This window comes from Myxocyprinus asiaticus, chromosome 30 (genome assembly GCF_019703515.2).
Source record: "Myxocyprinus asiaticus isolate MX2 ecotype Aquarium Trade chromosome 30, UBuf_Myxa_2, whole genome shotgun sequence".
Lineage (NCBI taxonomy): Eukaryota > Metazoa > Chordata > Actinopteri > Cypriniformes > Catostomidae > Myxocyprinus > Myxocyprinus asiaticus.
In genome coordinates this window covers 35524514-35537065 of record NC_059373.1, presented here as the reverse complement: position 1 = coordinate 35537065, position 12552 = coordinate 35524514, and the positions used below count along the sequence as shown (strand labels likewise).

At 36.8% G+C, this 12552-nt stretch overlaps 1 protein-coding gene across 1 annotated transcript; it reads right to left on the bottom strand.

Moving 5' to 3' along the window:
• Positions 1-7197: 7197 nt before the first annotated feature.
• LOC127421251 (protein S100-A8-like) lies at positions 7198-12091 on the bottom strand. Its single transcript, XM_051664134.1, has 3 exons — positions 11927-12091; positions 9420-9551; positions 7198-7490 (listed from the first exon to the last, which is right to left on the bottom strand). The coding sequence occupies exons 1-3, from the start codon at positions 11936-11938 to the stop codon at positions 7332-7334; spliced, it is 303 nt and encodes a 100-aa protein (XP_051520094.1). The 5' UTR covers positions 11939-12091; the 3' UTR covers positions 7198-7331.
• Between the last annotated feature and the right edge of the window lie 461 nt (positions 12092-12552).

Here is a 12552-nt window from a genome sequence, read left to right as displayed (position 1 = left end):
CCAATATTCATAAAAGTGGTCTATTGTTATGGGGTATTTCCATGGTTGATTATTAACCCCCCACCCAATCCTGAATATGTGGTTACATCCTTGGGTTTTGTACAATCTGGGTCCCAAAGCCAAACCAGTTGAACCACTAGAACCACTGCTCTGAAGAACTTCTAGTGTCCAGAGCGACAGCGCGTCACAAAGTTCCGGGAGTGTTATGTGTGCGCGTTCCTTTATTCTTATGACTTTGCCGTGCAGATCTCTAAGATATTTTTCAAAAGTGCCAATAAACCTGCTCTTCTGTACATTTCAAGTTTATATTCGATTATTTGTGTTGAGAATTTTCACCTACGCAATGACACAATGGGTTTTCGCCATCCACTTGTCTCACCACCTGTAGATTATTAATAGTTAAATCTCCACCTCTATATTCCTGTGATTGCTGCGTCTTTGCTTATGGTGATTTTCCTCCCCCGACTTCTCGTGAGGTGGCTTTTGGAGTTGTTGCGTTTTAAGTCAACAGCTTCTTTTATGGGATGTTTGACCACAACTGCTGAAACACGATATGGAAAATGTGAGCTGCAAGTGTTTTAATGGGCACACCATCCTGGTGATAATTATCCAAAAGCAACTCACATTATTATACGATTATTAAGATCTAACACTTTGCTTTGCAAACTCTATGCAGGTGTAACGGTAGCCAATAGATAGCTGTGCAATGTGTATAAACCTCATTCTCCTGACCTCAAGAGGTGCACTAGCGACTGACGTTAGAGGCTGTACCCTTTAGTCTCCTTGTTAGCGCACCCGCCTCAAATGCCGGAGATGCTGGTTCGAGTCATTAAACAACCAGAAAGAACTCCAGTTGTCACACTGCACAACGAATGTCATATGAAACATAGTAACCTGAGGTATATTCATTTAATTCTGGGATCTCACGTATTAGTAGATTCTCAAACATTATATACAGTATGTTATTTCCTTGATTACGATTTGCAAAACATTCCTTTTGTATTTTACAACAATAAAAATAAACAGATCAAGTACCACAGCTGTCATCTGTCACATTAAGCACAAGATTTCATGCTTACTGATAGTGGCATCTGGTGGCCGAGGCTGGTACCGCATGCTAATTGTCAGCTAGCAAGCAAGAAAAACAAAAATTCTCATGTTGCCTCTTGAGAAGAAAAAAAATTTGGAGAAAAAAATTAGGAGAAAAAAAATTTGGAGAGAAAACATTTCTATTGAGATAAAGAAAAAAAAAGATTTTTGAAAGGACAAAAAAATAAGAAAAAAATTATTTTTGAGAAAATGTTTTTTTTTTGTAGGACATAGGCTCAGGAAGGCACAAAGACATAGACATATAAAACTCAGCAAAAAAAGAAACGTCCCTTTTTCAGGACACTGTATTTTAAAGATAATTTTGTAAAAATCGAATTAACTTTACAAATTTTAATTGTAAAGGGTTTAAACAATGTTTTCCATGTTTGTTCAATGAACCATAAACAATTAATGAACATGCACCTGTGGAACGGTCATTAAGACACTAACAGCTTACAGACGGTAGGCAATTAAGATCACAGTTATAAAAACTTAGGACACTAAAGAGACCTTTCTACTGACTTTCTAATGCCCAGGGTCCCTGCTCATCTGCGTGAACGTGCCTTAGGCATGCTGCATGGAGGCATGAGGACTGCAGATGTGGCCAGGGCAATAAATTGCAATGTCTGTACTGTGAGACACCTAAGACAGCTGCTACAGGGAGACAGGAAAGACAGCTGATTGTCCTCGCAGTGGCAGACCACGTGTAACAACACCTGCACAGGATCGGTACAACCGAATATCACACCTGCGGGACAGGTACAGGATGGCAACAACAACTGCCGGAGTTACATCAGGAACGCACAATCTCTCCATCAGTGCTCAGACTGTTCGCAATAGGCTGAGAGAGGCTGGACTGAGAGCTTGTAGGCCTGTTGTAAGGCGGGTGCTTACCAGACATCACCAGCAATAACGTCGCCTATGGGCACAAACCCACCTTCACTGGACCAGACAGGACTGGCAAAAAATGCTCTTCACTGACAAGTTGCGATTTTGTCTCACCAGGGGTGATGGTCGGACTCGCGTTTATCGTCAAAGGAATGAGTGTGACACCGAGGCCTGTACTCTGGAGCGGGATCGATTTGGAGGTGAAGGGTCCTTCAAGGTCTGGGGCAGTGTATCACAGCATCACTGGACTGAGCTTGTTGTCATTACAGGCAATCACAACGCTGAGCGTTACAGGGAAGACATCCTCCTCCCTCATGTGGTACCCTTCCTGCATGCTCATCCTGACATGACCCTCCAGCATGATGATGCCACCAGCCATACTGCTAGTTCTGTGTGTGATTTTCTGCATGACAGGAATGTCAGTGTTCTGCCATGGCCAGCGAAGAGCCCGGATCTCAATCCCATTGAGCATGTCTGGGACCTGTTGGATCGGAGGGTGAGGGCTAGGGCCATTCCCCCCAGAAATGTCAGAGAACTTGCAAGTGCCTTGGTGGAAGAGTGGGGTAACATCTCACAGCAAGAACTGACAAATCTGGTGCAGTCCATGAGGAGGAGATACACTGCAGTACTTAATGCAGCTGGTGGCCATACCAGATACTGACTGATACTTTTGATTTTTACCCCTCCTTTGTTCAGGGACACATTATTCCATTTCTGTTAGTCACATGTCTGTGAAACTTGTTCAGTTTATGTCTTAGTTGTTGAATCTTTTTATGTTCATACAAATATTTACATGTTAAATTTGCTGAAAATAAAAGCAGTTGAAAGTGAGAGGACGTTTCTTTTTTTGCTGAGTTTATATACATGGACGCCACATAGGCCGCTTCGGCCCCTTGCTGCGATACGTCAACGCGTCCATTATATTGGACTGGGCAAGACTGGCCTGTAAGCAAATACAAGTAAACGGGGGAGCTGCGGTTTTTCTGGATAAAAAGCACAACAACGTTTACATTTCTAAACCGATTTCAGTGGTTTATGTACAAAAAATGTTTTGTCTCCAGTTACTTAGAATCTCGATTAGGCTTGGAAAATAATTCATTGTCATAATGAATTGTAAAAACTCATGCTGGTCAAGCATGGATTTGGCTTATTTTCCTTGGTTAAATACTTGTGGAGACGTCCCTATAATGTAATATAATGTACATGAAATGTGCAGAAAGTTTTTTACATTGTGGAAATGTCCCCATCATTTTAGCTTTTCTTGTGCTCCACGTCAGAACACAGCTCATTCACTTTGAAATACTGGAGGAAAAAATCGAAATAGTGCATCTTTAAGAACTAATAATAGACCATCATTGAGAAAAATGGAACAAAATCGGCAAATACAAGTCAGATAGTGAGATATTGGCAGTCAGTCTGCTTTCTATATTTTTATAGCAGTGAAAGGATACAGATATACTCCAAGGCAGACAATTACAAAGACAATTATAAGATACGCCTTTATTGATCCCTAGAGGGGAAATTCAGGTGTTACAGCAGTAAAACATATTTACATGATATGGTAAAAAGAGTAAAAACATAGTGCATTATAAATAGTATGGAATATAAGTGTAATATAGTATAAAGTGAGATGTAGTAGTAGTACAATAAACAGTAAAGTACAGCTGTATAGCATATTATTATTATTAATAGCCTATAAATACAATAAGGTGTAGTATGAGTATATTATATTATAGTAGTAATATAATAACAACAATAATAATAGATTAATAATAGCAAATAGTATATGTAGTATAAATAATAGTATAATGTAGCAAATAATAAAATAAAATAGTAAGTAGTGAATAGTACAATTATATAATAGTATAATATAATAATAATACATAATAGACTATATAGAATATCTATCCATCCATCATCTACAGTATAACCGCTTATCCTTTGCAGGGTCGTGGGGGGCTGGAGCCGATCCCACCTGTACAAGTTATGCTCTTCTTTTACAAAACAGGGGGATGGGAGCTAAAACCCTTGGACAGAACTGTTTTGCACAGCTTCTTTTGTGAGTTGCCACTCTGTAATTTAAGAGTGTTCAGTTTGGCAATGTGGTGCAGCCTTAGTTTGTGGAAGACAGACACAACTAATGACAAGAGCAAAAAATGAAGGTTGTCAGTTCCAAACTGTTTTTCTTGAATGTGTTTCCTGATAAAACAAAAAACATTCTCTGAACCAATTTCAGAAAAAAACTTCCCTTCTTACAGCTACTTCCCACTGCCTCCTCAACTCTTTATCATTGGGAAACCTTCAAAGTGTGAGAAACGTTAACTAGCAAGTTAACTTCAGTCAGATTCACAATATGTAATTCGCTCAGCCAAAACGAGTAGCTTGTCATGAAAGTCAGTTTGGAGAAAAACGCCAATATAGATGAAAATCTCAATTATGGGCAATTTAGTTTATAATACAAACTATAATATAAGCTGAGACTTTATAAGAAATCATATAAACTTTATATGATTACTTATAAAGTCTCAGCTTTCATAGCTAACTAGCATTATCACTGGTTCTTAATAGTCTGACTCTGGTGGCCAACTAATTAGCTGTCAACATAATGTTATAATGACCAAATACAACAAGAAACAATTGTTCAGTCTTACTTGTGAAAGGTAATTCCCCGAGATCTGGTTTGGTTTGTGTGATGGTTTGTACAGCCCCAAACTGCACACGAGTCAGGCATCTTTTTTCCAGTCCAGTCTTCTGAGAGTTAGTTGCCCGGTCCAATATGGCGGAGACGTTGATGTATGATCCAGCAGCCAATGCGGCATCTACATATGTCTATGCACAAAGACACCTACATTTTTTTTTTCACCTAATGAAATTTGTTTTTTCACAGTGCGGTTCAGGTTTTCCAAACATTATTGACTCCAAACAGAGAATATTTAGCAGAGATGGGCCACCTATTTAAATTAAAGGGAGAAAGTGGAACGCCCAACCAAGGAGCTCTAAGCGCCAAAGGACAACGGCTGTAGAAAGGAAGTCCCACCTTACAGGTAAAACAGCCAATCAGCTTTTAGAGACAGACATCACCTGTCAATCAACTCTAGAGTGTGCATGCGCATAAGCTATACAAGCTGGAAAAATTGCGCGTTTTAGCATAATTTAAGGTAAAGAAGAACAATATTATCAAATTTTACTGCTGATTTGAAATATGTTCTTTGATCGTAATCTTGACCAACCATTTTTGAGGTTTCAGTCTTTCCCCATTCATGTAGATAGGAGCTGCACTGGCATGACTGGAAATAGCTTCCCAAGAGCGTTCAAAGATGGCCGACAGTGGACTGACTTGCTAGACCAACTTTGTTCTAAATAATGGATTTAAAACTTCTAAAATTAAAACATTTGAAGAAAAACATTAATAATCAAATGGACTGTGTTTGAGATGAATTTTATTACACAATAACTCAGGGTAGAAATTATTTATTTATTGTTTTGGTTAAAAAAAATAAAAAATAAAAAAAATAAAGATTAGAATTACAAAATATAAATAAATGCTTTTTTTGTTTTTGTTTTTCCCCCCAAAATCGATTAGTTTATTTCTGCATCATGACACACATGCTTTAGACTAAAATGGCTATAGTTTAGACTAATAGTGTCAAATGCTAAATTAGTGTTATGACAGAGAAATACTCAGGTCACATTAACTTTACAGAGCAATAAACAGGTTCAAACAATCATGTTAAATGAACTTGTGTTGAAAACCGCAACTCCAGTTGCAAGTGAAAACAAAGTGCACTCCAGTTCACTTATGATATCCACAGATTTCGTGAGCAACTCCTGGGTGGAGCCATGATGATACTAATTGCCTTGCCTGTTTTCCGTTTCTGGTCTCTAGAAGCAAAGTAAAAACTACCAAAACAAGCAATCCAGACGGAGAACAACCATTTAAGTGTTATTTGGAGTAAAAATGAATTTCACGCTCAACTTGTGCTGTTGTTGTCTGTCATTAAAACTCAAAGAAGTTAATGATATCAACACAGCTAACCTCAGACCATCTCTTCATGTCATCTACACACTCAGGTGAGGCACTGCCAAAAAACGCAACTCTAAAGTCTCGGCACTATGGAGCCACATGTTTTTTTTTTGTGTGACAATTTTTACAAATGTAATACACTAAACATCACATTATCCACTAAGAACATGCGCTGATGCGAGTAAAAACACTGGAGACCGGAACTGAAAACAGGCGTCCGTTAGAAACCATGGAACACTTCCATGTTCAGGAAAAAGGTGGATATGAAGTAAAGGCAACAGAGCGCAACAGTCTGGTTCCAGAAGAAAAATTCCCATTCATTTTCTACAGTGGGGAACTTATTTTTAACGACAATTTATAGACTTTTAAAGACAGACCTACCGTGAGTTCCGAGGTTGTTAATTAGTGGTATATGCTTTTGTTGATGCCATCAGTCCATATTATTTCAAGTTTATTTAAAAAAAAAGAAAAAGATTTTAATCATTGAATTTCTGATGAAGAACTACAGTACCTATGATCCAGCAAAGAAAGATACGCCAATCAAAGAATCACAGCAAAAAAAAAAAAAAACACTTTTGGCAAAAGAGTTCAACACCGACCGCCAACTCCCATGATGCACTTTGAATGATGCAATCCAGTCTCCATACACTCTCAAACTACTTGTATATATTTGCAAATATCATAATATTTTGCAATAATATCTATATATGTTGTTTATTTTAATTAAAAGTTTTAAATCATTAGTTTTATCATTTTCTAGCCCTTTTACATCAGTTACACCATTTGCAATGTTTCATGAGATTGTAGTTCGTGCCCTCAATAAAGACGTTAAGTACAGTCTTGTACTTTTGTGTTTTTGCCCTATTTTCAAATACTTTTTTTTATTAATCAAATCAAAGTTTGTAATGTTGTGATTCACCTCAGAGCTGGTTGGTTTGGTTCATTGCTTACAACTCTTTTATGAAAGATTTATGTAATCCCTATGGAAAAAATGAATGGGAAAAATACTTCCGGAACAAAGACGGCTGACTAAGTGGTTGGGCACTGTTGCGCTCTACTGGTTCATGACTAGTTAACTTGTCTGTACATGAAAATTTACTTGATACTTTAAATCGATGGAAGAGAGATGATCGTTGTAACGGTCAGAACACTGTTAAAACAGCTTTCTTTACAGACATAATGATGTACAAGGTGTATTTATTTTGGCAACATTTTTATTGGAATTAAAAGGACCATGTTTTGTTTGGAGATGAATGGATTGTAGTTTGGGGTAAATACAGAAATGCAGAGTGACCAGGTCTTGGTGGAAGCTGTGGTTGCAGCCAACGGCTCATAGTAAAAGGCAGGTGCATTTGGACAACTTCTCATTGCTCAGCAGACCATGCTGGGCGGAGGCCAAATTCTGGATCAAGCTCCAGAAGTTTTTGAAGCTGATGCCTTCCCCATCTTTCACATCCATTTGCTTCAGCACTTCTCCCAAACTATCCGTCTAGAGCACAAAAGAGAAATATATATACATTTAGTCATTTAGCAGATATTTTTGTACAAAGCGACTTACATAAAAAGGAACAAAACAAGCAATTTGTCATAAAATATCTAACAATATCTGCAGTATCACACTGCCATGTTCCAATAGTTGCTAGAGTATCTTTGACTTAAATAGCAAAGGTCTGGATCTATCGCAGCTATCATTGGCAAAGAACCGCCCACTTAGGCAGGAAAAGCCATCTAACTGACATGTAAAGCAACCAGTCACAGCCTGGTTTGTCATTACGTGATGTTTAGGGGCGGGGTTATCGAAGACGGCTCATACCATGATAAAAGACCGGCATGGGAAAATAAATAATTTATACAATGGCGTGCGAGTCTCTGCAAGCGATTGCACAGAAAACACAAAGGAAAATATGTAGCGAGTGTAAGTACAGCACAGAGCCTCATTACAGAGTATTTCACAGACATAACTAAGCAAGGATGTAGCTAGGAAATAACTTTTAAGTGGACCCCAATAAAAATGTATGGGCCAAGTTTTCTCACAAATTTATTTTTACAAAATTTTCCGTAACAACAGAGAAGAGGCGCATTCAAACAGTTTTCACACTTTCAGAAATCAGAATTCATGCATTATTTAAACTATTATATAAATATTTATTTGAAGTCAAAGAATAATACCTAATATTCTGGCTGGGCCTGGGTCAAATTTGGGTGGGCCCAGGCCCACCATAGCCCACCCCTGACCACACCACTGTACCTAAGTAAACAATGCAGAATATACAGCTCTGTTCATAGATATGTGCTTTACTTTCTGCTACGTGCCTCAAACCAAACTCTGAATATCTTTAAAAGAGTTGATGTGACTAACCTAGCAAACTTGGGCAAATTGTGTGATTATTTAGTCCTCAAAAGCGCTCATTGTATTAACACGGAACCTTGTGAACTTGACTCATGCTTCCACCCAGACCAGCGCAAACTAAGCTCTCGGAAATCCTGTAGAAGTCAGCCAATCAGATTTGGTCTGACTGGACTGAAAAACATTTACAATTTTGTGTGCTATAAGCGTCAGACGGTTAGTACACAGACTGTGGGCGTGACTATGTACAGTATAATTTCATAAAAAGTATTCTTGTGAGTCTAAAAAATTTAAAGTTCTCTCACTGCTTTAAGAATGTCTCAGCAATTTCAAATACAATGAATAAAACAAATGTTAACAACACATTTATACTTTTAATTATGCTAGAACAATTGTTATTGTGAAAAGTGCAATACAAACATAATAATAATTATTATTATAATTAAACTATTTGTAATAGTTGCATATTCATATATTGTATACAAGAGCAATACAGTTATGAATTCTGTGCCAAAATATTCTCTCTAAATCATAAAGTCTAGCAACTAATTTCAAGTCTAACAAATCTGCTGTTATGAATGTTACAACATTAAGGATCAACACAATCATGTTCACATTAAAACACAGGTTCAGTGACTCATTGTTCATGTTACTGTAAATGTCAAATTAGCATTCTCTCTTCATGCAACTAGAAGGAATTAAAAAAAATATGTTTTGTCAGAAGGTCTCCCTCAAGCTGAAGAAGGCCTGCCATAACATGATCTGGTACCGACTGTAACTGAAGAGCTGCATCACTCTGACACCTAGAGAAACTATTTATCTTTCAAATCAATGGCAGCCATAATTTTGCTCTGTCAATGGAGCCACACACAGTGTCCTTTTCTGGCATAACCTGCGTTCAAACTGATCCGTGTAATCAGACCATGGCACTATCTAACTGCACAAACCGAAACATTCTCCATGAAACCATCCAATCCGTTACACTACTCCAACAAGTTTTCACTGCAAATTACAGTAAACAGTTTTGAGTCATTCTTGTCTGCTGGAATGAATGGCAAAATGGGTTTTTACCTTGACCAGATTTGGCAGCTGGGAGGAGAGGAGGTTTTTAAACTCATCTACCTTCAGCGTAGGCTGATTGTCAGAAGAAGCAGCATGGAAGTTTGTGACCAAAGTGTTAATGGCATTCTCCAGGTCGGACAGCTACAGAATTATGCAAGAGAGACAGAGAATAATAGAAAAATAATAAAGAACAGAGAAATGGAATATGTGGAGCTTTTATTAACACTGCTGAGAACAAATTTTCTGGGACAGAGGAACTGTCTCTTTTATAAAAAAAAAAAATTCAAAGCGTCTAGAAGATATGTAGGCAAAAATGGCATTGCAAATCTGCAAATACTATTTTAAAAGATCACACAACATGCAAAGTTGTTCACTCATTTGACTGGCTTCTATTGTTACAACTGTATCATAAACAAAATCTTGGTCTCTAATCTTCTTTGCTCAATGTCAATGAAAATCATTATCGGCTTGGACATGTAGGAAAAAACATGTCTAATTTAATAACACAATAAATTTAAGCAAATACATAAGATATCTACCTTTTAATATTAGGAAATTATCATCTTTGGTCTGATGATGTCTGTTTCCTTTAGTCATTTCCATGCAAGCGTGCAAACCTTTAGTGAATGTGTCAATGACGTTATACTATTGTTTTTTTTGTTTTTTTCCAGAACTATTAAAATAGTCAAAAATGTCAAGTGGTGTTACCATCCACAGACAGTAAATTAATAATAATAATAATCATAATCATAATAAATACAATTCTGGAAAAAGTTTTATATTAAAAACAGATTTTTTTTTATTCAGAATTTATTCTGATTTATATGCCACAATAATGCAATTTATTTCAAACTGAATTTCAGTCCATATTATATATTTATTACAGGCCCTACATATTATATTTATAAGTATTTGAATTATTATGCATTATTTAGATGAATTATCTTTATTTGGGGACCTGTCTCAGCAAATAATGATGTATGTGATTAATTGTGATTAATTCGATTAATTCATCTGCATTAATTCAATCTGCAGTAATTCATTCAATTAAAAATTTTAATCGATTGACATCCCTAATATACAGTATATATATATATATATATATATATATATATATTTAAAAATGCTTTCAAGTTTTTTTTAATTAACAATATCAAAATTTTGAAATTTTCATGAAAAGGCACATTAAAGTCAGTGAGTAACCCTGAAGAAACTCCTTGATATTCTTGACTCAAAAATGTATGATATATATATATATATATATATATAAAATGTTTGAAGACTTAGTACAATGAACAATTAATTAACACTTATGTACACTCTTATGTATTCAAAGTGCAGTAAAGTATTTTCATACCTTTTACTTGATGGTTAAACCACATTACATTTTTAAAGTCATTAAATGAACTTTTTTGAAGAAAAGGCTATAAATGTTTTTCAAACAAATGACTTGCTTGCTCCCATACATTTATCTAGTATAATACTTGAAATACCTCCATTCAGGTCAAAAGTGCCCTCCCTCAGCACATTATTTACCTAAGATGAGCGCTTATGAGGGCAACCATTTCCCTGTTTTGTTAGGATTCCATTTAAAACACATTAACTGCATGATGTTGTCAGCCATATTTGTAAAATACTAAAACCCGTATTGTGGATGCATGCAGCAGGCCAATATTTATCACACTGTCTCCTTTACACACCTACAGTAAAACGATTAAACAATCTCAGGTAAAGGTGGGAATATCTGACCATACATAAACTATTTTACGTACAGTCTACCAGTATTCTGCATTGCCTTCCCAAGAAGGCAAACTTCGTCTTAAGGCCTTTGTCGAAGAGCAGTAAGAGTCTGATTGAATCCCCGTGCTTTCCAGTTCTACACAATGACTGCGCCTCAAAATCTAGTGCGCTGCCTACCTAGACCGCACTTCTACATTGGAGAACACAGGCAGCTCACCGTTTTGACATAAAGCCACTGTGTCGTTTGCATAATCTAAATTGCGAATGCATCATTGCGGTGAAGTTCTCGACTCATATGGCCCAAATTAACATAACAATGCCCACATTTCAGAGACGACAGAGCATCTGTAAATAACTGTTTATATATATATATATATATATATATATAATCGTTTTCTTCTGTTTATCGTTATGCAAAAAGTGGCACTTTTTCGACTGCACATTAAAAAAAAAAAAAAAAAAAAAGCGAGAGAGAGAGAGAGAGAGAGAGAGAGAGAGAGAGAGAGAGAGAGAGAGAGAGAGAGAAAGTAGTGTTTACTGAAGTAAAAACCTTTTTGGAAAACAATATGCTTAATAAAACTAGCTTTTAGCGTCTTTGAAAACAACCTACTACACCGCGGATTCGTTTCAGTCCGAAAGATTGTTATCAAATACTAAACGCGACGCGTCAGAAGAACAAACCGAAGCGCTCATAACCTCATATCTGTATGAAACCTCATATACATTTACATCCGCAATCGTGGAGAAATAATATCCTATAATGTGAACCCACATACCTTTGTCGCCATTTGACGTGATTTTTAATGTATTTTCTTCGCTCTAGATAAACTTTCCTCTTCCCGTCGTGCAGTGATAGTTACTTCTCTCTCTCTCAGCGTCCCATCGCTTCTGTCACATCTTGGCTGACATCCTGAATCCTCCCCCTCAGCGAAAAAAAAAAAAAAAAAAAACCCACCAAATCCACCTTCCGTGTGACTGCTATGGGAAAAAATGCTCCTGTAACTCGATGCTTTAGGGCAGTAAAGCTAACGGGGCGGAGACGATCGAGTTTCATGAAGCTTTAGCTCCACACTATTTTTCCAGGTTTCCTCATAACACATTTTTGTTGATGGATGAAACTGTTGGAAAAGCAGTGACTTATTGCTCTTCTAGGATCACATCTGGAAGTCCTCAGCATAGAATTTCTTGAACGCAACTACAGGCTCCGAGTTCAAAATGGTTTTCACTGGGCTTGTCTTTGCATTAGTGTTTAACTTGCCTTGATGTTTTAGTTTTGAATAAGTGAAAAGCAGGCATTGATTTTAATCAGCTAAAATAGAAACAGATAGAGTCATATACAAATATACAGTGTTGTCACTTGGTCAACAGTGCATTTTTGGTGTGCTTATCTTTCAAGGAAGCT